Consider the following 27,339-nt stretch of genomic DNA (forward strand, 5'->3'; position numbering starts at 1 on the left):
TTTTAGCAAACTTTGTTGCAGATTCCTGCCTTTTTGTTATTCTGAAGAAAGATCATTTTCAGTGAGAATCTGTATGGGAGTGATTTTCTAATTCTCAATCAGCTGCTGCACTTGCAGGGCTCTAATGAGTAAATATTCGATTTACATTTTATGCAATTGCCTTGTTTCTGTTTTTGTAATAAATGTATTTTTAATATATACCTGTTATAGCTATAAAGACCATCATCCACAAACCTATTTTTTTTTTAAATAATCCAGTTTATCAGGACGTGGCATTATATATCAAATTTCCGTATCCACATTACTCTGTGGTGGTACGATTTTTTTAAATCTATTTTTAATCCTATTGAGGAAAGAGGCAGGGCCTGCATCCCTTTAGACATGATTTCCCTTTTGGAGTATCTTGCCAAAATAGACGTTTTTGTTGCAGGGGATGCCCACAATCTGGTTTGTATCTTAGTGTGGATGTCTAGGAAAAGCAGTGAGCCAATCGCCCAAGCAGGAAATTTCATTTTTAGGGGGCATTCTGCACACTAGTGGCTCTCAACCCTGTCCTCGAGTACCCCTAACAGGCCATGTGTGCAGGTTTTCCTTAATCTTGTACAGGTGCTTTAAGTCAGTCAATGGCTTGGTATTATGGACAGCTATTTTATATAAGAGAAATTCCCAAATCCTGGCCTGTTGGGGGTACTTGAGGACAGGGTTGAGAACCACTGTGTACAGAATACCTCCAGATTGCCATATTGTATATTACATTTTAAATAAAACGGCTGCAGATTGAAAAGGTCATTTTTAACAACAGTCAATTACAATATGACTTGTGTCACAATTGTATACACTATATCAGGGGTGTCCAAACTTTTTTCGAAGAGGGCCAGATTTGATGACGTGAACATGCGTGAGGGACGACCATTTTGCCTGACGTTCTTTGAACTATTAAAATTTGCTCTAAGTGTGTTCATTCAAGCACTAATACACTGCCCAACAAGAATCCTCTTGCCTTTGTGGCTGTGTGTGGTGAAGAGATGAGCTTGGGAGTATTATTTGGCTATACCGTATTTATTGGCGTATAACACGCACCTTCATTTTAAGAGGGAAATTTCAGGAAAAAAAATAACATTTTTAAATAAAGAACTGTGAAGCAAAATAAGGGTCAGTACCCATCTGCAGCACCCACCAGTGTCCGAAATGCAGCACCCACCATTGTCCGGCAATGCAGCACCCACCATTGTCCGGCAATGCAGCACCCACCATTGTCCGGCAATGCAGCACCCACCATTGTCCGGCAATGCAGCACCCACCATTGTCCGGCAATGCAGCACCCACCATTGTCCGGCAATGCAGGACTCACGAGCGCCAAAAATTACCTACAGGAGAATCTCCTGTTTACACGGCAGCCTCTTTAATAGAAAGTCCCGCCTCCTATGATGGACAGAACAGTCGTCCAATGGCAGCGCTGGAGACAGGACTTCCTATTACAGAGGCCACCCGTAAACAGGAAATTCTCCTGTGTGTGTACGGCGCTCGTCCTGCCTCCTCCCTGTCCCCTCCAGGGCATATACACATTTTGTGGCCTCGGCTGGGAAATAGTCGGGGGCCACAAAAGATATATATGTCCAAATAACCAGGTGGGCTGTTCAAAACCGAAATGTGGGCCGCACTTTGGACATGCCTGCACTATGTAATTTTTTTTTTTTTTATTTACTATTTTTTTTTTTTCCCCACAAAAGTGGAGTTACCCTTTTAACCCCTTCCTGCCAGACCTATTGTAAAATGACAGCCGGACAGGAGCTGTTCTGGGAGCATGTCATATGACATCCTGGAACCGCTTCTTTGCCGGTCTTCAGGTCCCCAGCACACCTTGTGGCTTCACATTGCGACTTCCCACTACTTGTGCGAGCTGATCTGCGCTTTGCGAATTGCCTCGCAACTTTCTGGGATCTGTGATGTGTCCCAGAAGGCTGTGGGCTGGGGAAGAACTTCCCGGTGGAACGCTGCAGCAAACCAATCAGAAGTGGGAGCGATTACCTGTCAAAACAACGTACCTGCTCCCCCCCTAAACAGCTGTCAATAATAGAGGGGGGAGGGCCATAGAGTGGAACTTTCCCTTTTAAGGTCAAGTTCCACTTTAAGACCCCTTTCACACTGAAGACTGCGCCGCTCGTTTTAGCCGTACTTTACCAGCGGTGCTGTGCTGGTGGGCCCGGGTGCTTTTAACCCTGAAGAAGGGGTTAACAAGGGGTAAAAAGCACTGCTGCTGAAGCGCTTTGCAGGCACTTTGGCAGCTCTGCTGCCCATTGATTTTAATGGGCAGGGGTACTTTAGGAGTGGTGTACACACTGCTCCCGCACCGCCCCAAAGATGCTGCTTGCAGGACTCACCCCCCCCTTTCAAGCGTACCACCCCAGTGTGAGCGCACTCTGGCTTTCACACTGGGGAGGCATGGTAGGCAGTTTACAGGCGCTATTTTTAGTGTGAAAGGGGTCTAAAGTGACCATAAAACGGCAAGTGAAATTTACTATTTTGGGCCCCCAGGAGGCTTTTACCTTTAATGTTTGCACAGCATTATTGGCAAATTATGGCATACTTACCTAGCAAAACTACCCCCTCCAGCATTGTAATTGTCCGCATTCCCATCGCAGGCACTTCCATCTTCACCTGGAGTCTATATTCGAGTGTCTTGTGCACAAGACAAGTTACCCTGTCCTGGCACAGGATTATGTGAGTTGTACATGCACGGTGCAATGGGGGGTTATTTACTAAAACTGGCATGTATGCAATCTGGTGCAGCTCTGCATAAAAATCAGTCGGCTTCCAGGTTTTATCAAAGCTTAACTGAACAAGCTGAAGTTAGAAGCTGATTGGTTACTAAGCACCGCCGCACCAGATTCTGAGTGCTCCAGTTTTTTTTAACCCCCCCCCCAATGTGTCCTGTTAATAAAAAGTGTGATGGCAGGTAGAAGCATCCATGACAGAAGAGACATACACAGTCTCTTTTGTCATAAGCGCCTGATGGTTTTTCATTAATCCAAAGGTTATCTTATTTATTAAAAATAAATACAAAACTTCAATACTTTAGGCTCAGTTCACACCTATGCGTTTGGTGCTTTTTGCAGAAACAAACTACAGTCCATTTAACATGGTTTCCGAAGGGACACGTTCACACCTATGCTTTTTTCAGCCACTGCACTTTTGAAAAAGGACAGGAAATTTTTTAAAAGCAAAATTTTTTTGGTTCCATGGAATTCAATGGAGAACCCTAAAGCAGAATTTCAGGCTGCAGAAATGAATATTTTATATTTCATCCCCACCAGGTCTCCAGATTTAGGGGGCCAGAGAGAAGCAGGCACTGCAGTAATTCTTTCTCACGAGATGAAACTGGCTCTATGGAAGTTGTGTGCACCACATGGGACACTGCGGTTGTGATTGACACCCCCCTAAAGCCCATGGAGAAGTGTTTAACACAGTCAGTGTGTCTTGTGTGAGACTTGGTGCCTGCAGACAGGAGGTGTACTTACTCCAATGGCCAGCACTACCGTATTTGCCGGCGTATAAGGCGACTGGGTGTATAAGACGACCCCCTATTTTTCAAGTGAAAACATAGGTTTTGTGCTATACTCGCCATATAAGACTACCCCCCTTCTGAGGCAACACCATTTAAAAAAAACATTAGAATCATTAAAAAACACAAAGCAAGAATGCCAACTACTCATCCGCCATGCTGTGATATGTTAAAGTAAATCAAACAATAATAACACAAACAGAGATCTGTTGAATGCCACAACTCTGGAAAGTAGAATTTTTCACTAACCAAACCTATACCACTTTTGGGTTACATTCTATGGGAATTGTCCACCAAAATGCATTTAATAACCCCCTGTCATATGTCCCAGATTTACCTGTCCCTCTTGGGTGCCTGGGACCTCAAAGGCAAATAGCAGGATGTATAGTAGTAGGAGATCAGTGAATGGATTTACCCAGGGAAGTATGGTGAGCGGTGTATTATTTAATGAATACAACGCCTGCTTGGATTGCCAGAGGCTGTAGCATCATCAGCCCTTGCCTCTCTCTCTCTCTCTCTCAAAGCCAATCCGAGCAGGCTACTCTGTAACCTGCTCGGATTGGCAGAGGTTGTTACTCCAATCCAAGCAGGCTCTGTATTCATTAATAGAATACATCACTCGCCAGGATTGGCTCAACGGCGTATACTGTTTGTAGCTGAAGCCACATACAGTATTAGCAGACATTTGGGGGCTGACATCCATCGGGCAGCATTGTATACCTGTATACCCGGCGTATAAGACTACCCCCACTTTTTGGGCATTTTTTTTAAGTGTAAAAGGTAGTCTTATACGCCAGAAAATACAGTACATTTTTTGGAGACATGCAGTGGGGAGAGGAGAAAATAAAAGGGCATCAGTTTCTGCCAAGTAACAGAGGAAGTGGCAAATGGGAAACAGTAGGTGAGTCTGGAGCTCAAACAGAAGATTTCCGAGCACACTTACCAACTAGCCTGCAAAAACAAACTGACCCGGTCTAAAAATTCACGTTAAAACAGAGGTTTTAGTTGCAAATGTATGTTGAAGCCGCAGTGCCTCGCCAAGGCTCCTCTCTAAAATGTTCTCCCAACTCTTAAAGTGATACTAAAATTAAGATTTTTTTTTTTTTTAATAACAAATATGTCATACTTACCTGCTCTGTGCAGTTGGTTTTTCACAAAACAGCCCAGATCCTTCTCGGGTGCCTCTTCTGGGCTCCTGGCCTCTCCCTCCTGTTGAGTGCCCCCACAGCAAGCAGCTTGCTATGGGACAGCTGAACCGCAGCTCCGTGTATCCATTCAGAAATGAAGCCGAGGCCTGGCCCCGCCCCTCTCTCCTCATTGGCTCACTGACCTTGATAGCAGCAGGGGCCAATGGTGCTTCGCTTCTGTCTCAGCCAATGAGTAGGTAGAGCAAGTCTGTCAGCCTGACAGCTGAGTGATCTCGTGCAACATCGCTGGATAGAGATGGGGCTCAGGTAAGTATTGGAGGGGCTGCTCTACACCGAAGGCTTTTTATCTTAAAGCGGAGTTCTGCCCAAAAATGGAACTTCTGCTTTAAGGGAGGTGACCCCCTGATATGCCGCATTTGCCATGTCATTTTTTTAGGTGGGTGGTGGGGAGCGGATACCCTCCTTTTTAGATTGTCCCAGCTCCCACTTCCTCCTGGCGCACCACAGCACCGGAAGGGAGATCACTTTTCCCCCTTCCTCTCGGCAATCATCTGTGTCATGTCACAGGTCTCAAATGATTGCCCGGCCAGTCGTGGCGTGGCTTGCGCATGAGCAGTGGGTGCCTGGCTGCGAAGCCACAGTTACAATGCCGGCACCACAGAGAGGAGGGGTAGACAAGCGGGGCTTCCTTCCCCCACATCGCTGGACTCTGGGACAGGTAAGTGTCCGATTATTGAAAGTCAGCAGCTGCAGTATTTGTATATATTTTTTTTAAGCGGAACTCCGCTTTAATGCATAGAATGCATTAAGATAAAAAAAGAAAATAAAAAAGAAAACCTTCTTCCTTTTACAGCCACTTTTAGATTAGAGAGTCTCCACATTGGAGAATGTACAATATAGCAGTGAATAAATTAAGGTCAGGTATGTCTGGAGGGGGCCCACTTCTCAAAGTTGCAGGGACACCCCAGAAGTCTGGCAAGAGCACAATGGCAGCTGAATGCTTCCCGTGCATCCTCCACACCAAATCCATCAATCGAGCTATGCAAGAATGGCAACATCCCAATTTAGAACTAGTTTTTGAAGTAAGGTGCTTATATTTAGCTCTGTTTTTAATACTGCAAAACACATAAGAATGCAATCCTGTGAAACACAAAATTAGACATTGTGTACTGTATATATTGAATGTAATGTATGTATATTTTGGGAAAGTAATGGATGACGTTGAAATTAATTATGCCCTATTTTGACCACTAGAGGGAGCCCATTCATTACATTTATCAGCATTTCCCGTTGCACATTGTAAAATCAGAGCGCTGTGTGCTTTCAAGTCTTAAATGTGAATTCCATGTAGCCCGAATGAAGCTGGCTCAAAAACAAAACAAAACTGTGTGTTACATAATGATTGAGCTGCTGTGTGAGCTGTATCATACTGTAGTAGTATCTGCATCATGCAGTATTGCTGTGGTCAGTTCCACAGCAGTACAGGCGACTTCTCGTCTGCTACTTGGACCGGAACTGAAATGGCCTGAATGCTGCCCACCCATTCAGGAGAAGCCTTTCCTATTTCAGTTAATATAAGGCTTCCTCTGATTGGCCAAAGTTGAGAGGTGGATGGATGATGTAAAATGCACCTCAAATGATCAGAGGAAGCCTTGTATTTATTGCTAAAAGTAGAAAGCTTTTCCTTAATGGCTTAGAAGTATTCAGACCAACACATATTAGTTCCTGCAGCAGACGGGAAGTCACACATACTGCTGAAAAATACAGTGCGTATATGTAGCTGATAATGGAAATAAATTGATTGGGCCAGCTTGGCCCATATTAGCCATTTTACTGTCACCAATGTATGTTGTACAGTGGAGGCATCAACGCGGTTTAGGTGTGTATGTGTTTCACAAGTCAACTGTCGGCTCTCTGATGAAAGTGATCGGGTGGCTTGACCATTGGAAGAAGCAGTTTTAAAGCTTCACATGTAAGATATCTATTTACTTGGCGCAACCTCATCTTTTATAAGTTACCTATACTTGGGTAATATATTGCAGTTGTTTGCCCTAAAATGAACATTGGTGTATTTTTTTACAGAAAAATTGCACCTGATAAACCACGACAATAATATTGTGTGACACAAAAAAAATCAAAACTACAACTATTTTATTCTCCAGGGTCTCTGCTTTTAGAAAATATGAAGTGCTTGGGGGTTTTAAAAAAAATATCTTTAGACCTAAAATGATTTTCAACACGTGCAAAAACATGGCTCTGGTGTTCAAAGGGTTAAACTGTCAGGAATCCTGGACTTCAGCTTTCAATTCATTTTAATTTAAATGCTGCCATTTTGAGAAAATCACTACAACAGAATCTTATGATCCTACATTACAGTATATGATCTAAAAGAAGGTAAGTATAGTGACTTTAGTTCCACTTTTATGGGTATTCAATCTACACTTTAAGGGTGGGGGGGGGGGGGGGGGGTTGTATGAGGACAAACCTATGCAATACAAATTCTATCCAGTTGCACAGGTCCTTACATTGCATTGTTGATAGATCTAGAGGAGATTGTAGTGTATGGTCAGCTTTACATTTCCCCTTGAAGGGGTTGTAAAGGCAGAAGCCTAGCGCCTAGAGGCGATTCAGTTCGCGTTGTGCGCTATATAAGTATTTCATTCATTCATTCATTCAGAAGTTTTTTTTTTATCTTAACGCATTCCCTTCTGCAGCCTCCCTAATATTTACCTGAGATTCCTCTATTATCAGCGATGTCCACAAGTGTCCGCAGCCTGAGATTCTCCTTCTTGCTTGCCTGAGACACAGCAACGGCACCATTGGCTCCCACTGCTGTCAATCAGTCAGCTAGCCACTTGGAAGAGAAGGCCCGGGGCCTGGTCGGGGCTCCGTGTCTGAATGGACAAAGGGAGCTGTGACTCGGGTTGGGGGCCCTCATAGCCAGTTTGCTGTGGGGGCACTTAACAGGAGGGAGGAGCCAGGATGACAGAAGAGGGACCCGAGAAGAGGACAATCGGGGCTGCTCTGTGCAAATCCACTGCAACAGACCAGGTAAGTATAACTTGTTTGTAAAGTCTTGTTTTTTTTTCTCTATAAAAAAACAATCACCAAATCCAAATTGGATCCAAATTAAACTTGCAGTGCCGCTCTAAGCGGAGACAGATCTCCCCACCGGTTGCAGTGAAGGGAGCTGGCATCGGATCACCATTCAGAGGTGTAAGAGCATTATCAAGAGAAGAAAAGGTGGCACTCCCCAGCCTAATGCATTAGTATGTAGCGGAATGTGGCCTCAGCCAACGTCGCTCCTCTGTGACCAAGCTCCGGTGAGCGGGACAAAACATGTCAGGGAGGCATGGCTGGAACGGTGCTGGCTGAGGCCACATTCTACATCTACATACTAATGTGCTAGGTTTGTGAGCGGTGCCCTGTCTTCCCTTTGATAACCCCCTTTTAACCCCTAACACTGCACCCCAACGCTGACCTTAAAGTGGAAGTCCAGGCTAAAACTAAAATCCCTGCATCTATAGATACCCATGATCTAACAGTAACCTATCTAGCCCAGGAAAATATGCATATACATACCTTTTCTGAAGGTGATCCGACCCAATCTCCAGCGGCGTAAGCTCTGCAGAGGACACTGCCGACAACGGCTGTGAAACGACCGGAGAGTGACGTCACCCATAGACTTAATATGGGGCTTCCGATGTCGGCCGTGTCTTCGGCACCCACCTCCACAGCGAAGCCGCCGCTGACAGCTCAGCGTGGGATTGGGTCGCATTGCCTGCAGAAAATTTAATTATACTGATTTCTTCTTTAGAGGGCTAGATAGGTTAGTGTTAGATTGTGTGTATAGATGCAGGGATTTTAGTTTTAGCATGGACTTCTACTTTAACCCTTTTATGTTTCTATGTGATTTCCCCAGGTTGTAAATTTCTGCAATATACAGTATCATTGGCCTTAGTGATTGTTTCCTGTATTTGCCAGCACATATCTGCATGTCTGACCTGTTGCTGTGGCCTTCACCAGTTTACACTCACTGGCCACTTTAATAGGTACATCTGTTCAATTGCTTGGTAACACAAATTGCTAATCAGCCATCACATGGCAGAAGCTCAATGCATTTAAGCATCTAGATGTGGTAAGAAGACTTGCCGAAGTTCAAACTGAGAATCAGAATGGGGAAGAAAGGGGATTGAACTGACTTTGACCGTGACGTGGTTGTTGGTGTCAGACGGTCTGGTCTGGGTATTTCAAAAACTACCGATCTTCTGGGATTTTTATGCACAACCGTCTCTAGGATTTACAGAGAATGGTCCGAAAAAGAGAAAATATCCAGTAAACAACAGTTTTTATGGCTGAAAATGCCTTAATACCGTAGGAAAATGGGCAGACTGGATTCAAAATGATAAAAAGGCAACAGTAACTCAAATAACCACTCGTTACAAGCAAAGTATGCAGAAAACAATCTTTATATGCACAACACGTCAGACTTTGTAGAAGATGGGCTGCAGCAGCAGAAGACCACACTGGGTGCCACTTCTACCAGCTAAGAACCGGAAACTGAGGCTACAATTTGCACAGGTTCATTAAAATTGGACAATGATTAGAAAAACATGCCTGGTCTGAGTCTCGATTTCAGCTGCAACATTCAGATAGTAGGGTCAGTATTTGTTGTAAACAAAATGAAAGCATAGATCCATCCTGCCTTGTATCAATGGTTCAGGCTGGTGGTGTAATGGTGTGGAGGATATTTTCTTGGCACATTTGGGCCCCTTAGTACCAATTGAGCATCGTTTAAACACCACGGCCTACCTGAATATTGTTGCTGACCCTGTCCATCCCTTTATGACTACAATGTCCCCATCTTCTGATGGCTCCTTCCAGCAGGATAATTCACCATGTCACAAAGCTCCAATCATCTCACCACTGGTTTCGTTGTCAACGATTTTCATTATCGATTAGTTGGTCAACACCATGCGATCCGCGGAGCGGGCCGCGGCCATCTTGGTACACGCGGCGGCGGCGAGCTGCGCGCTGACGTCACCCCCAGTGCGTTGTTCAGCCTGTGTCAGCCCAAGTGAAGAAATTCTGGAGGAGTCACGCTGGATTCCTTGCCTGCCCTCATTCAAATCTTTTTATGCAGGTACCACTACATTTATTACCTAATCTAACCTAATAACTAACTACTATCTATTAGATAGTAGTTAGTTATTATCTAATCCTATCTAAGCCTTTCCACTTGCTCGGCACAGCCACATTGTTGATTTAAATAAAAGGTACAACACTATCTCTTTCCCCCCCCCCCCAATAAAATGCAGCTTATTACAAGCATTAAAACATAGCATATCACTGACGATTTGCGCCAATAGGCATCCCGGGACTCATCACGGAGGTCTGTTTGGAGGAACTTTGATCGGTGGTGAGCTTGGCGCAAATCATCAGTGATATGCTGACTATGTTTTTATGCTTGTAATAAGCTGCATTTTATCGGGGGGGGGGGGGGGGGGGGGGATAGTGTTATACCTTTTATTTAAATAATGTGGCTGTGGGGGGCGGGGGTAGTGTTATTTTTTTTGCTGATCCGAAAATTGATCCGATCCGTGACTCTGATCCGAGGAACGATCTGATCCGTGAGTTTTTTGATCCGTTGCACCCCTAGTCCACACCTTCCCCCCCTGCCGGTCCGTTAGAATATTGTGTATCCTCCCGTGTCCTACGCATGCACCACGTCCATGACCACGCAGCTATGCCTGCTTGCATTCCCCACCCAGCTGACGTCCTGCCAGCAACGCGCCTGCGCTACTTTCGGCTCCTCCCCCCCTCTACCCAGCAGCCTTCCGATAGACCCGCTGCAGAGCGCAGGCACGGCAAGCCCTCGCCGGGCTGCTTTCCAGCGCTGCCGTTATTGGAGGTTGTGCTCTGCACATGCTTGCATCCATCTCCCAGCTTCGGGGTGCCCTTCGCTCCATTCAGAGGTGTTGGCCGAGTCACGTGTGGCGGGTCCAGACTGATACTCCACCCCACACCACCACGGCACACCGAGGAGGAGCCGCTGTCACCATGAAGGGATGAGAAAACCCGAGACACTGGAGGGGGGAAGGGGAGCACTGAGAGGAGGTGGGGCAGTGACACCATGTGAGAGGGGAGGAATGTGTCCTCTATACTGGGGGACACACGTGTGTGTGTGTGTGTGTGTGTGTATATATATATATATATATATATATATATATATATATATATAATATAATATAATGTATGTGTAATGGAAATTTGTAGGTTCTGTATATAATTGTATTCTATTTTATATGTATTGCATACTGCCCTCACTGTGCACACGGCACTAATAATGTTTTCAGTACATGTTTTGCATTCTTTCGAGTTCTGATTAGAATAAGCCTGCCTATGTAACGCCCCTTGTTACCATAAACGTACAATTGTAATATTAATGTGATACCTACGTAATCATGTGTATAAAAGCCTTCAAATGCGTCATAATAAAGGAGAACGGTTATTTGGAAAGATGCTGAGCGTATCTTTTGTGTCTGTTCCCTACTGCAGTAGTTATTAATTTGGAACCACTAATCAATATGAGGATAGGAGTTGCCTATCATCAAAATATCCATTTCAATATATAATTTATTTTATTTTTTTCTCCCCTTTTTAATTTTTTTATCCGATTAATCGAAAAAATAATCGGCCGATTAATCGATTATGAAAATAATCGTTAGTTGCAGCCCTACTCCAATGGCCTGCACAGTCACCAGATCTCATCCAATAGAGAACGTTTGAGATGTGGTGGAACAGGAGATTCGCATCATGGATGTGCAGCTGACAAATCTGCAGCAACTGCGTGATGCCATCATGTCAATATGGACCAAAATCTCTGAGGAATGTTTCCAACACCTTGTTGAATCTATGCCACGAAGAATTAAGGCAGTTCTGAAGGCAAAAGGGGGTCCAACCCGGTACTAGCAAGGTGTACCTAATAAAGTGTCCGGTGAGTGTACATGCATACAGTGCTCAGCATAAATGAAATTTTAAATTTTCATTAATATCTCAATGAACACAAGAACAATTTCCCAAATTTTGACAAAACTGAGTTTTATACATTGTTTAGCTCATTACATGAAAGTACGGTTAATAATATAACTTATTCCAAAATCTCCAGTTTTACTCAAATTTGTTGATGTAAAAATGAATACACCCCACAACAAAAACTGCTACATCTAGCATTTTGTATGACCTCCGTGATTTGTAAAAACAGCACCAAGTCTTATAGGCATGGAATGAACAAGTTGGTGACATATTGCAAGATCGATCTTTTTCCATTCTTCAAGAACGACCTCTTTTAGAGCCTGGATGCTGGATGGAGAGTGATGCTTAACTTCTCTCTTCAGAATTCCCCATAGGTGACATACTTGACCACTGAATCGCTTTCACCTTGTTCTTCTTCAGAAATACAACAGTGGCCTTAAGCCTCGTACACACTATCAGACATTCTGCATATTTTTGTCTTTGGATTTACCAAAACCATGTAGTGCAAATGCCTGCCTGATTGCATATAAATTGAACCCCCTTAAGGTTTGACCTCATATGGTTTTGGTAAATCTGAAGACAAAAATCTGCAGAAAATCTAATCGTGAAAATCTATAGAGGTGTGTTTTGGATCATTGTCATGTTGGAAAAGTGCACGACGGCCAAGGGCTCGGAGTGATGCTAGCATCTTCTCTTTCAATATAGAGCAGTACATCTGTGTGTTCATGATACCACCCAGGAAATGCAGCCCCCCCCCCCCCCCCCCCGGCACCAGCAGCACTCATGCAGCCCCACAGAAGGACAATGCCACCACCATGTTTCACTGTAGGCACCATGCATTTTTCTTTGTACTCCTCACCTTGTGACGCCATATAGTTTTAAAGCCATCAGTCCCAAAACATTGTTTTTGGTCTCCGCAATCCAGAGTACAGAGTCTCAGTAGTATTCTTCTTTTTCAGCATGGGCCCTGGGTAATTCTAGGTGGGCTTTTTTTGTGCATGGGCTTTAGGAGAAGCTTCCTTCATGGACGACACCCATGCATGCCATTCCTCTACAGTGCACACCGTATTGTGTCGCATGAAACAATCACCCCAGTTTGGCTTTCTACTTTAGCTCACTGCAGTGAACTTGCATGGCGATTTCTCTTCAACCCTTCTCATCAGGAGACTCTCCTGTCGAGGGTTTTATCTCTGTGGGTGGCCTGGACATCTCTGTGAAATGGATGCAGTTACATCTTTGTTACATTTTTGTATAATGTTTGCTACAATATTCTGACTGAGTAAAGCTTTGCAGATCTTCTTGTAGCCCTCACCTTTCTTGTGTAAAGGAATTCTTTCTCAGGTCTTGTGACATTTCTCTTCCATGTGGTGCCATTGCTGACAGCATGAATTAGGAAGGGGTTTTGCCGACCGCCTCACGCTGATATACGTCTCCTCTAATTGTGTATATATAGTAGATCTCTTTTGTCTGTTATTCTCAGAGTGGATTCGATATTTTGCTCTCTAGCCATATATTTGGTTATTTATATTTACCACTGCATAGCGATATTTAAGAATAAATTGCCTTTTTTTTAAACTTTACATATTAACTAAATTATACACCACACTTGTTTTTAAGGTTATCAACCGATTAATTGAAACAATAATCGGCCAGCTAATTGATTATGAAAATAATCGTTCGTTGCAGCCCTAGATCCATGTTCCTTTTTAGCAAAAACAGATCTCTCTGTTCATACCTGACAGGACGGCGATCTGCCTTGTTTACATCGGGGGTACGATCGTGGGTGGCCGGCAGACATTGCATCCGCCAAACCCGCTGATTGGCAAATCAGTGCATGCACCACCCCTCCACCCCCGCTGGCTATTGCACGAAATTACGTACAGGTATGTCGTTTCGCGTAATAGGGCCGACCGGCCGCAGTATATGTACTGCGGCTGGTCGGCAAGTGGTTAACACATCTTGGTTGCAAACAAAGGCCCGCATTTGTGGGAGTATTTTGTAGTAAAGTGCCCCATAGAAAATTTTGATTCTGAAAGAAAAGTAAAGGTTGTCCGACAAATCGCTTGGGGTGTACTCATTTATGCTGAGCACTGTATATGTGGAAGCCAGTGATTGGATACCATTGCCTTTGAATGTGATAAGGATATTGAATTGGGGACCCATTGAAAAGCACGTGGATTTAGCAGGGCTGTGGAAAATGTTTCTGATCAAAAAAAAAAAAAACACACACACGTGTATGTGTGTGTATATATATATATATATATATATATTTTTTTTTTTAATAATATAGTAATTAAATTTTATATATAATTTTGTGTTTTTTTGTTTTTGACCATTCATGTCATGTGTGCAGGTACAATGTATGACATAGCAGTTGGTGCAATGCTTTGTTGCAGTATAATTGAAGTCTGCATCCCGGACTCTCTGTAAGATTAGAGTCCCATGTTTGCTTTGCTCCCGTCAGGCGGATCTTGGCGTGATTCTGTATTCTCCAGATTTGCATAGACGCCAGCTTTTTAAGTGGCGGCTGTTTGCAGCAAATGTGAGATCTCCTCTAGCATTAGCTACAACAAACATTCCATCTACATATTGATTTCTTATTTTCTGTTAATGTAAATAAGCTGTAATTACTGTAAATGTGATCCTCGCCTGACATGAGCCGCTATAAATCTGCAAGCTTAGAAAAAAAACGGGAAGTTTAATTGACAGTTTTGGCAGTGTTTAATTTGAATTCCCGAGGCAGTATATGAAAATAGCAAATGACACACTGCAGTGTTGCAGATGAGGCGTGCACTGTGCAAGTGTTCGTGGACATCGAACAAATGAACATGTTTTCAACTAAAGAAGAGCCTGTTAGCAGATAGCACAGGCCATGAGCTTTGATAATGGCCTTCTGAAATAAAATGATGTGGTCGAAGATCAGTTCTTAATGTTTTATCTTTGAACTGCTTGAATAATAAAAAAAAAAGAAGCTCCTGTTGTGTTTGTTATTTTAGTGTTAGAAAGCTACATTAACCACTTGAGTCCCAAAAGGTTTTACCCCTTCATGGCCAGTCCATTTTTTGCGATATGGCACTGCGTTACTTTTATAGCGGCACTGCAACAAATCTGACACGAAGTGACACTTTTTGGGGACGACCAGTGACACTATTACAATGATCAGTGCTAAACGATGTGCACTGTCATACTAATGACACTGGCAGGGAAGGGGTTAACATCTGGGGCAATTAAAGGGTTAAATCTGTCCCAAGGGGCTGGTTTCTTACTGTGTGTGGGGGGAGGGGTTTGCTTGTACTATAAGAGAGATCTGTGTTCCTGCTGTCGCAGAACGGTGATCTGCCTTGTTTGCATAGGCAGACTGCCATTCTGTCTGCCCTGGGAATGATCGGTATAGCCACCCGATTTGCTCTTGCTGTGTCCAATCACATCGAGAGTGGGTTGCTGGTGGCACACGCCCGAGACCCAGAAGAAGTATTCATGTACAGGTATGTGATTTAGCACTTAAGGGCTGCCCTGCCACAGTGGGACCGTACGTGGGAGGGTCCTTAACCACTTTCAGACCGGACCATTTTGCTGGTCAAAGACCAGACCACTTTTTGCGATTCGGCACTGCGTCGCTTTAACTGACAATTGCGCGGTCGTGCGACGTGGCTCCCAAACAAAATTGACGTCCTTTTTTTCCCACAAATAGAGCTTTCTTTTGGTGGTATTTGATCACCCCTGCGGTTTTTATTTTTTGCGCTATAAACAAAAATAGAGCGACAATTTTGAAAAAAACACATTATTTTTTTACTTTTTGTTATAATAAATATCCCCCAAAAATATATAAAAAAAACATTTTTTTCCCTCAATTTAGGCCGATACGTATTCTTCTACATATTTTTGGTAAAAAAAATCGCAATAAGCGATGATTGGTTTGCGCAAAAGTTATAGCGTTTACAAAATAGGGATAGTTTTATAGCATTTTTATTAATAATTTTTTATTATTATTTTTTTTTTTACTAGTAATGGCGGCGATCAGCAATTTTTATTGTGACTGTGACATTGTGGGGGGACCCATCGGACATTTTTGACACATTTTTGGGACCATTGTCATTTATACAGTAATCACTGCTATATAAATGCAGTGATTCCTGTGTAAATGACACTGGCAGTGAAAGGGTTAACCAGTGGGGGGCAGTGTAGGGGTTAAGTGTTCCTAGGGGTGTGTTACTAACTGTAGGGGGGTTGGGCTTTCATTTAGTGAACACTGATCTCTGCTCCAATCACATGGAGCAGAGATCAGCCTCACTAGTTGCTAGGCAGAATGGAGAAAAGCTGTTTACACGGCATTTCCTCCATTCAGCCGTCCCGTGAGACGATCGCGGGTATGCCCGCGGCGATCGAGTCCGCGGGTCCCGCGACCGGACTCACAGGGGTCCCGACCAGCGCGGGAGCGCGCGCCGGCGGCGCGCTCCCGATGGCAGGGCGGCATTGAAGATTGGACGTACATGTACGCCAATATGCCTGCCTGTGCCATTCTGTCGACGTACATCGTCGTGCGCTGGTCGGGAAGTGGTTAAGCTGTTAAAGTATATTTAACTATGTCAATACTGGGCACTTTCACCCCCTTCTTGCCCAGGCCAATTTTTCGTCTTTCATCGCTGTGGCATTTTGAATGAAACTTGGTTTGCAGGCATGGACCATAAGATTTGTTCTTGGATAGAAAACTGGTTACAGGGGCGTGTCCAAAGTGTGGTGATAACTTGTACTCCCATTGGTCTAGAGTGGTAAGTGGGGTGCCCCAAGGCTCTGTCTTGGGACCAAGACTGTTTATTTATAAATGATATAGAGGATGGGATAAATAGCTCATTCTCAGTTTTTGCGGACAACACAAAAATATGCAGGGCAATAACTTCACATCAGGATATAGAAATTTCACAGGAAGACCTGACCAAAATATTGGAGTTATCAACTACATGGCAAATGAGGTTTAATGTGGTGAAATGTAAGCTAATGCACTTGGGGGCTAAGAACATAAATGTAAACTACTCACTAGAGGCAGAACCTCTGGGGGAAGGATGGAGAAAGATCTGAGGGTCCTAGTAGATAACAGACTGAGCAATACCATGCAATGTCAAGCTGCTGCTACCAAGGCAGGCGAAATTTTAGCATAAAAAAGGGGGATATACTCCAGAGATGAAACTATAATCCTGGCACTTTATAAAACTCTGGTCTGGCCACATCTGGAGTGTTCCATCCAGTTCTGGTCACCAATCCTCAGAAGGGATGAGCTGGAAAGTCCAAAGAAAGGGCAACAAAATGAATAAGGTTACTGGAGGACCTTAATTACGAAGAAATGACTACAAGCAATAAATGTATTCTCGCTGGGAAGAGACGCTCGAGAGGGGACATGATGGAGATTTAAAAATACCTCAATGTACCACCTGTAAGTATGATCAAGTGGCTGAAGTGCCGCTATGATCGTTCTTACGGGGCACAGAATCGCCAGCTGAAAATTATGATATGCAGCTGCAGGCATCATTCAGATATCCCCACTGGAAGTCAATCACGTCATGACGTCCTTACCCTTAAAAATCTCCATAGGCTAAGTTTAAAAAAATTCTACAGGTTACATGTTTTGAGTTACAGAGGAGGTCTACTGATCGCAGCGATACCTCACGTGTTGGTTTGAACACCGATTTCTTATGCTTTTGCTTCTGTACGCGAGCTTGGCGGGACGGGGCGTGTTTTTAAAATAAAAATGTTTTTCTTATTTATTTTACCATTTTATTTTTACACTGTTTAAAAAAAAAATTGTCACTTTTATTCCTATTACAAGGAATGTAAACATCCCTTGTAATAGAAAAAAAAGCATGACAGGACCTCTTTAATATAAGATCTGGGGTCAAAAAGATCCCATATTTACACTAAAATGCAATTTAAAAACAATTGTAATTAAAAAAAAAAAAATGGCCCTTTAAGAGCTATGGGCGGAAGTGACATTTTGACGTCGCTTCCACCCTGCAATGTCATGGAGACGGGTGGGGGCCATCTTCCCCTCACTCGCCTCCACGCACAGACACAGAGAGGACCGGATCACCTCCGCCGCTGCTCCGGTAAGCGGTGGAGGAGTTCCGCGGGAGAGGGGGGGGTAGGGGCCCTCTCCCGCCGCCGGTAATAGTGATCTTGCATCAAATCCACCGCAGAGACCACTTTTATCTTGTAGCAGATTGTCGGCCAAACACAAGGATACTGTGGTTATGGCAGCTAGCTGCTCCCGTAACTATATCCGTCCTCAAAGTGAGGACGTATATCGGTGTTCGGCGGTCCGGAAGTGGTTAACCTTGAGTTACGCGGGGGAATTTTGCTTAAGCTACGCAGGAGCACTGTGCTGCATCCTCTTTCTGAGAGATTTGACAGCCTCAGTTTTCTAGAATCTATCTTGCCTAGGTGCCCGGGTTGCAATGCGCTGTAATACATTTCTATTTAGGATGTGTCAATTCTTGGTAGGTTTAATACTATATATTTTTTTTTTTTTTTTTTTTTTTTACACAGAAGGGTCTGAAGAATAAGTGGGTTCCCTCAATTTTGTAAGGTGTCCCTGGATTCTTAAAGTCAAGCTCTTCTAGTGCCTGTTCAGTTTATCTTTTGAAAGACTTGGAAATCTCCAGAATCCACACAATTTGTTATGCAAATATTAACCACACCTGATGGCTGATTTTTGGCCTTACTGTTGGCCACCATAAGCTGTGGGATTCCTCACGACAAATAGGTGAGAGAAGGTGGGCCAAATATCGACCATGGAAGTCATGGCTCAATGGAGTGCTTAGGTTTTGGAGGATACCTGATTGCTCTGAAGTAATCTCAAGCATGCAGGCAGATACCTATAAGGACCAATTGTGAGACTCAGTAGGTGGAAGTGGGTGGATCCAATTTAGAATTTTACATGGAAAGTCCAAATTTGAACATAACTGAGGCTGCCTATATTTATGAACCTATTTATTGTTTAGATGTGCTGCATCAGCTGAAGGTAAACTCTGGTTATCAATTTTATTTCATCATATGTGCTGTTTTAATTGCTTTGGTTTGTTACAGGTTTACTTTAAAATAGGGTTACCATCCCTGTAAGAGCAATCATTCACCTATGTTAATTATACGATCCAATTATACTGGAATCTATATATTACTTCAGAGACTAGTTAATGCAATATTGTGCTCCTGCATTACCTGTGTGTAGTGACATTGTGACATGTGTTATAACACGTCAGGGTGGCCCTGTGTGGTCCAAGTCCCCGCGGCAATGCTGAGTGTACATTTTTAACAAATTAGACTTAATAATGTCAGTGTTGCCTATGTGTCTGAGAAGTAACGGGCGCACAGGGCATGATGTCTATATGTGGTCAGTACTGTAGCAGATCTGCTGATTGGGCCGGTCTGTGCCCAGACTTGCCTGCATGGCAGCCACGGCCCTCTCGAGAGGTAAGGTAGCGCTGAAGAGACATGCCACTACTTGTCCTTGCTGACTTCCTGTCTCTATTTCCATCCCTCCAGCTCTCAGCAGGAGGATTCATTAAAACAGAACTTCATGCTGATCATCACTCACCGCGAAGTCCAGAGGGAGTACAACCTGCAGTTTTCAGGGAGCTGCACAATACAAGAGGTGAGTGAGCATTTTCATAGAGCTAGGCTCTAATAAAAGTCTCATTAACCATCATAAATGCTCGACAGTGCTGTACCCATACAGCTAATGTTCTGTTTTCTCCCTCCCTTCCTTTCACGAGATATGTATTTCCCAGGTGCTGTAAAACCTGAAAAGCTTAATTCAGCATTGTTAAGTCTACATTAGATAACCCAAAAAATTAGCGCAGCCAAAAACAAAATCAAATAATACATGTGTATGGAAAGTAAAGAGCGCATTGCTGCTCACACCATAAAAGTGATTTCACCATATATTAGCATAACTCACACACACAAAATAATAATTCAATGTGGATATCTAAATTATAAATAAGTCATCAATCACATATAACAGTGTCCATATATGTAAATAAGTCTACAAGCAATATGTGTAAATGAATCCAAAATCGATATCCGTGATCCTCCACAACGTGAAAACTTGCAACAAGATTAAGTGCCATACCCACACCTTGTGCGCTGTAGCCTCTCACCTTCCTATTATGACCCCTGCTTTACCAGTAGGTTACAATACGCTGTGTTTCCCTTTTTAAAGGAACTGGGGATACCGATCTGATGTCCCAGCTTCAGTGTATACTCTTATCGCCATACTGGCTTCCAGTCTCATGGGAATGGTATATAAGGGAACAGAACACACAATCTCCATAAACATTTTTTTTTTAAATAATATATAAAAAACAGATAATTGCACTTACATCGATGGCATGTCAGCAGTGCTGGGTAAAAACACATATATTAAATGCATCGGCTGGTAAAAAAAACACTGAGAGATGGCTGTGGGTGACGTCATGCTCCCATACGCGTTACGTCCAGAGGTGTGGTCATTGATTGCCTATTTTTTAATTTAGATATTCACATTAAATAATTATTTAAATGTTAGTGGATATAATATGAAAGAGCCTGACCTAGTGCATTATCAAACTACTATAATACTTTTCTCTTTAAGGCCGGGTTCACACCTATGCAGGTTGCAGTTTGCATGTGTTTTTCAATATACGTTTTTGATCCATTGAAGACTGGAACCAAAAACCAGCAAAAAAGTCCCATGCCCGTTCCATAAAATGCACAGATGTGAACTACATCCATAGAAAACCATGTTAAATAGACTGTAGTGTGTTTCTGCAAAACTGAAAATGTACAAAAACAAAAATGCATAGGTGTGAACCAGGCCTAAAACAATGCTTGGGCTCACTATAAGTAGAAGGTGTGCTGGCATGTCAATGGCTTTGCTTGTTTAGTGAATGTTGCACTAGTACCAAGGCTAGCGGGACTGCTATTTGTACCAGTCCTCAATTCACCACATAATAGACCAGAGTCGATTTGAGTGCTCGCCCAATGTCCAGAGGAGCGTGGAATACACCAGAGATCAGTTGTAGCATTAGGCAGAATACTTGGTTGCTGAGAGCTGCCCATTTCCTGTGAGTCATGGCAACAAGATTTGGTGGAAAACTCTACCGTTTGCCAAGCTAGGTTGTGTTGATGTGGACATGGGACAAGCTCTCTACCCCACTCTATTAGGAGGCCAACTGAGGACTGATGACACTAGTGGCACAGCTGGCCACGGTACTAGCTTACTGTATTCTCCAGGTAGTCAGGCCATTGACATGCCTGGACACCACCTGCTATATGTTAGTGCAACTATTGTTTTAAAAAATAATGCATTATATTGATGTGCTCTTTTTTTGTTTTTTTATTTTTCCTTTCTTTTATTTCTTCTTTCATTGAGGGCTCCCTATAATGAAAGAGATCAGCAAAACTTAAATTAAGTTTAGTGATGTGTTTTTTGTTTGTTTTACATCTGCACCTGGGATACTACTTAAATGAATGATTAGAATGTGCTGATGTCTCTGCTCCTCAATCTTCTGTCCCTCAGAATATCCCCTGAAGCCGGGATCATCTGGACCAGTATGGCACTCCTGTATTTCTGTGAACACCTCTGTCTGCTTTTGAATGCAGGAGTGCCATGAGATCTGGATAGTGCTGGGTTTAACTACACAACCCGTACCTGCATCTTTCTTCCATCACCTTTTAAGGGGGGGGGGGGGGAGCGGCGCAGTTTAGAATCTTTGCCCTGAACACTAGATGACCTTGTCCCGGCACTGCCTAGACAGAAGGAAAGATCTGCTTCTTCCATTCATAGAGCGTTCAGCCTCTTATGGCTGCTGGAGTTTGCCAAGGCTGGGCGGTGCACCACCTATATGTTAACGCTGGAGCCTCATGCATCGGGGGCTAAACACCCAGTGTACATGAGGCCTCAGAACCTAAAAAAACAAGATGGGCTGACCACACTGGGCAGAGCTAAAGATTCAGATTCCCTCATGGTGTAGAACTTCCTATTGTTTGTTTTTCAGCTGTAGGGAAAATTATAAGATAAAAAAGGGCAAAAGATGGGCAATTACTCTGTTTAAAAATTTGCTTTATGATTTTTCTGAGGGTTACTGAACTAAAAGGTGTGTTTTGTATGTATTTGCTTGAAGTTCTACAAGTGACCTTGATTATTGCTTTTATTTCTTGTATTCTTGTGTAGTCACGCAAAGTTAAAGGCCATGTTCACCTTTTTGGATAATCATGACCTCTCATATTATTGCAGGGAAAAAAAATGCATTTATTGTTTCTTACAGGCTCCTGCAAAGCATTGCACCCACGATCAGTGGATTGCAGGTGCAATGTCAGACTACTGTCCCTCCAGTTTTGTGTCGGTACCTTCGTAGGGGCTTTCAGTTACAGAGCTGAAAGGGACTACGAGGGTGATCATCCGCGCCACTGCAAGCTTTTAGAACTACTATCCATGTGCCACAGTGGAAGATGGAACTTGCAGTTTACTCATACATTGCTGTGATTGAACGATGCTGGTGTGCGGGCATTTTTCAATATCTGACAGTTGGTGTGGGGAAGACCTGCCTGCTGTTGCAGTGGGGGGGGGGGGGGGGAGAGGGGGAGGGGGTGTGGGGCATGAGCTTGGGACATGCCACATTCAAAGAAAGAAAAAACAAACACACACAAATCATACAAATGTATATGGCAATGGTAAAACTAGCAGCAGAGTTGTGTGAGATAAGACAGGGAGAGCTATAGACTCTGGGGGGGGGGGGGGGGGGAGTAGAAAACAGTCACTGGGGGGGGGGTCGTAAAAATGTAGTATACTGGGTATAGAAACCAACTTCTAAATTTTAGGCCATTATTTTTTGTGTGAAAAAGAAGTCATTCTTATGCTCGCCATACACTGTACGAAAAATTGGCCAAATGCATTTTCGAAAAACAAACATTTGGCCGTGAGCGCAAAAGATAGTGCCATCATGTAACGACCTATAAATCATTCAGTGGACATAAATAATTGCATTTTTTTTTTGTTTGTTTCTTTACATATACCTAGTGCAAACAGTTCAGACGGAAAACACATTAACCTTTCAATTTATCGTTCGGCAGAAAATTTCCAAACTTGTCCTTCGTTTTTTCGGCTCAAGAACGTCCCAGTGATTATCGATTTTGTGTCCATTAACTGGCCAAATACGAACAAACTGGTCAAATGACCGAATTTCAGCCGCTTTTTTACTATATATGTCCAGAATTAGTTCAAACGTTTTCCTTTCCTGGATAGTTCTGAAATTCCCTTTTAAGAACTAAAACATTGAGGTATGTAATGTGGTCCGGTTGTCAGAAGTGATGTCCCACAAGTGTGAAGAAACTTCTTCTTTGTCTGTGCAAATTCAATCAAGGAACATAAAGAAGACGGTTTCTGCACACCTGTGGGACATCACTTCTCACAACCGGAACCAAACTATAGAAGACCTCAATGTTTTTGTTCTGGAATTTCAGGACTATCTAGGAAAGGAAAACGTTTGAACTAAGAATACTACTTTTTGACACAAAAAATAACGCCCTAAATTTAGATATTGGTTTCTTTACCCATTATACTACCGTTTTATGACCCCCTCTGTTTCTTCAGACAATACTCAATTTTCTCAGTCACAATTGCACTAATACGGCTTACTTCATGTACATCTAGAGTGAAATTTTTGCCCATTCTTCTTTGCAAAATATCTCAAGCTCTATCAGATTGGATGGAGAACGTCTGTGAACAGCAATTTTCAAGTCTTGCCACAGAGTCTCAATTGGATTTAGATCTGGACTTTGACTGGGCCATTCTAACACATGAATATGCTTTGATCTAAACCATTCTAATGTAGCTCTGGCTGTATGTTTGGGCTTGTTGTCCTGCTGGAAGGTGAACCTCCGCCCCAGTCAAGTCTTATGCAGACTCTAACAGGTTTTCTTCTAAGATTGCCCTGTATTTGACTCCATCCATCTTTCCATCAACTCTGACCAGCTTCCCTGTCCCTGCAGAAGAAAAGCATCCCCACGGTGTGTTCAGAGTGATGTGCTGTGTTCGTTTTCCGCCACACATAGAGCTTCGCTTTTAGGCCAAAAAGTTAAATTTTGGTCTCATCTGACCAGAGCACCTTCTACATGTTTGCTGTGTCCCCCACATGGCTTCTCGCAAACTGCAAATGGGACTTCTTTATGGCTTTTATTTCAACAATGGCTTTCTTTTTTGCCACTCTTCCATAAAGGCCAGATTTGTGGAGTGAACTAATAGTTGTCCTGTGGCCAGATTCTCCCACCTGAGCTGTAGATCTCTGCAGCTCCTCCAGAGTTACCATGGGCCTCTTGGCCGCTTCTGATTAATGCTCTCCTTGCCCAGTCTGTCAGTTTAGGTGGACGGCCATGTCTTGGTAGGTTTGCAGTTGTGCCATACTCTTTCCATACTCTTTCCATTTTCAGATGGATTGAACAGTTCTCCATGAGATGTTCAAAGCTTGGGATATTTTTTTTATAACCTAACCCTGCTTTAAACTTCTCCAAAACTTTATCCCTGACCTGTCTGGTGTGTTCCTTTGCCTTCATGATGCTGTTTGTTCATTAAGGTTCTCTAACAAACCTCTGAGAGCTCCACAGAACAACTATATTTATACTGAGATTAAATTACACACAGGTGGCTTCTATTTACTAATTAGGTGAATTTTGAAGGCAATTTGTTCCACTAGATTTTAGTTAGGGGTATCGGAGTAAAGGGGACTGAATACATATGCACGCCACACTTTTCAGATATTTATTTGTAAAAAAAAAAATTGAAAACCATTTATGACAAAATGTGGAAAATGTCAAGGGGCATGAATACTTTTTCAAGGCATTGTATACGTTTTGGGATTGAGTTACTAAAACCAGTGCACCTAAAATCTGGTACAGCTGTGCATGGTAGCCAATCGGCTTCTAACCTCAGCTTGTTCAGTTTAAGCTTTGGCAATAAAACCTGGAAGCTGATTGGTTTCTATGCAGAAGGGAACCTGATGCACTCTCCAGTTTTAGTAAATAAACCACTTTGTGTTGGTGCATCACATAAAATCCCAATAAAAAATACATTTTAAAATACAATAAAATACTTTTTATTTATACATAAAACTTTTGGTTGTAACATGACAAAATGTGGAAAAATTCAAGGGGTGTGAATACTTTTTCAAGGCAGTATGGCTGTAACATGTTCCAAAGGGGAACTTAGCCTTTAAATATTTTGTTATGCACTTTAACTGCTTTTGGTGACAACCTGAAAAAAAAGCTTTGAAACAAGAATACATTGTTGACATTGACCCTCAGCCACCCTAATCTAATTTTGCATAAATGGTCGAAACCTATGCTATAGCGAAATCCATTTCTTCTATTTTTCTATCAAGCGTACAGTCTTTTTCTGCACTTGTAGTTCTAATTTTACCCACAAGAGGGCATCCCTTGACATTATTCCTCGTCTATAACTCCCGCCGTCCTTTTCTGCAACTCCAAATTAGCTTCTGAAATATAAACAGAACCTGGTATAATGGCCGGGTTATTGTTTGATCTGGAGATAATTGGCACATTGCTGGAAGGAGACTTAATTTCACCCTTTTAAATTAAACAATGAGATTTAAAAAGATATAAAATATTCATTAATGTTTAGTGATTATAAAATAGAGGCACATATTTATTTTGCCATTATTACTGTTTCGAGGGGGAAATAACTGCAAATATATCCAAAATGGAGTTGGCCATTCTGACAAGTTGAAATGTTTAAGCAGTGTTAATGCAATCTACTCACATGCAGTAGTCTATGCAGAAAGATTCAAAATGACTACATCAATTATTAAACGTGGAAATTAATATTCCATCAGCGCCGCCTCACTCCCTGCTATTCTGTGAAACTGTCTCTGGGTAGTGATATGTTTGGATAGTAAAATATACATGGGCAAAATACAACGCAACAAATATAACCATCATTATTCCTGCCGCTTTCAAAATTGCATTTTACACCCTTTCAGTTCCAAATAATCACCATCTTTGTACAATTGTTCCTATTTTTTTTTTTTATCACCCTCCAGAATAGATGTATTCTTTCCTGGCATAGGGAACCCTTGTTTAAAGAAAAAAAAAATGGGGAAATTACAAAAATTTACATTCAGCCATCCAAAATGATTGATTTGAAGTAATAATTAATTTGAAATAATAATTTGAAATATTGATTCATTTGAAATAATTATTGATTCATTTGAAATAATCATTGATTCATTTGAAATAAAAAGTAAAGAATAAACTATTTTTTATTTTGCGCTGGGTATCGCCTACTTTTTAAGGTGGTGGTGTTTTTGAGATGATGAGTAGCTAGATTGCAGTTATGAAATTACATCACCAAAAACCTAATGTAATTAAATCATTGCAGAAACAGTCTAACAAACACAGTAAAGATCTCATTTGTAATTCTAGCATTTACATTTTTTTATTTATTTCTTTAGCCTTGTTTTTCAAGGTGTAATCTATTTTGATTTTGCTTCTAAAAATGTGATTCAGCCAAAGGTTTTGAATTTAAGCAATAGACTTGTGTTGGCTAACCTACATTTTTAAAGCTCCTAGCTTTTAAAATAAACTTTCTGCTATACTTTTTATTTGTGTTTTGTTAGTAAAAATTTATTATAAAGTTATTAGATTTATTTGTTTTTTTTAGTAAAATGTATTATAATGTTATTAGATTTATTTGCGTTTTGTTAGTAAAATGTATTATAATGTTGTTAGATTTATTTGTGGTTAGTTACTAAAATATATATTATAATGTTAGTCGATTTATTTGTGTTTTGTTACTAATATATATTATTTTGTTATTAGATTGATTTGTGGTTAGTTACTAAAATATATTATAATGTTGTTAGATTTATTTATGTTTTGTTACTAAAATATATTATAATGTTATTAGATTTTCCAAGGACTATATTAGCAGTATAATTAAAAGAATACCCAAATACCATTAAAAATAAGAATAAAATCTAAATCTGTTTTCCTTTTTGCCCATGCTACTCCCTTTACTAAAACCAAACTATAGAAATGACTGAAAGTACATTTCCCTAATTTTATTTCTATGGTGTAATCGGTAGAAAAAGTTGTTGAAAATATGCTAAAAAGTTGGAAGTACTAGAAAACCTTCATAAACTTTCAAGTGGAATAAAGGTTTCCATTTAGCTATAAATTTTACATCTATAAATTTTTTTAGTCTATAATGATTGATTGTTGATGGCTCTGCAATAGTTAAACAACAAAAAACTGATAAATTTTTAACTCCTAAAATTCAAAGAAGCAGAATGGCACAAACAAAAAAAGTGTTGAGCGATGTGATGCATTAAAAAATACAATTTAAAAAAATATTCTGTTTTGGTATTTTTATGTTTTGAAGTGTTGTTGTTTTTTTTTTTTTTTTCCCCCCCTAGTGAGGTTCTAGAGCTAAGCAGAGCCGTTCTCGCTATTCCAACAAGTCTACTTCAATAATTAGTTTGTTTTTGTCAGGCCACTTTGAACAGTAACCTAAAAAACATACAGAAATAAATGTAAATACCCAAGATTGAG

General features: G+C 41.8%; 1 protein-coding gene across 2 annotated transcripts in view; it reads left to right on the top strand.

Moving 5' to 3' along the window:
* FAF1 (Fas associated factor 1) overlaps positions 1 to 27,339 on the top strand; it is a 440,039-nt gene that overhangs the window by 134,595 nt on the left and 278,105 nt on the right. For both annotated transcript variants that reach the window (XM_077450266.1, XM_077450265.1), the window contains exon 7: positions 19,279 to 19,387. In XM_077450266.1, the coding sequence (XP_077306392.1) occupies positions 19,279 to 19,387 (109 nt within the window). The remainder of the gene's footprint in view (positions 1 to 19,278; positions 19,388 to 27,339) is intronic.

The sequence above is a fragment of the Lithobates pipiens genome, unplaced genomic scaffold (assembly GCF_037356315.1).
Source record: "Lithobates pipiens isolate NorthernLeopardFrog02 unplaced genomic scaffold, aLitPip1_a1.2 Scaffold_23, whole genome shotgun sequence".
In the NCBI taxonomy this organism is placed as follows: Eukaryota; Metazoa; Chordata; class Amphibia; order Anura; family Ranidae; genus Lithobates; species Lithobates pipiens.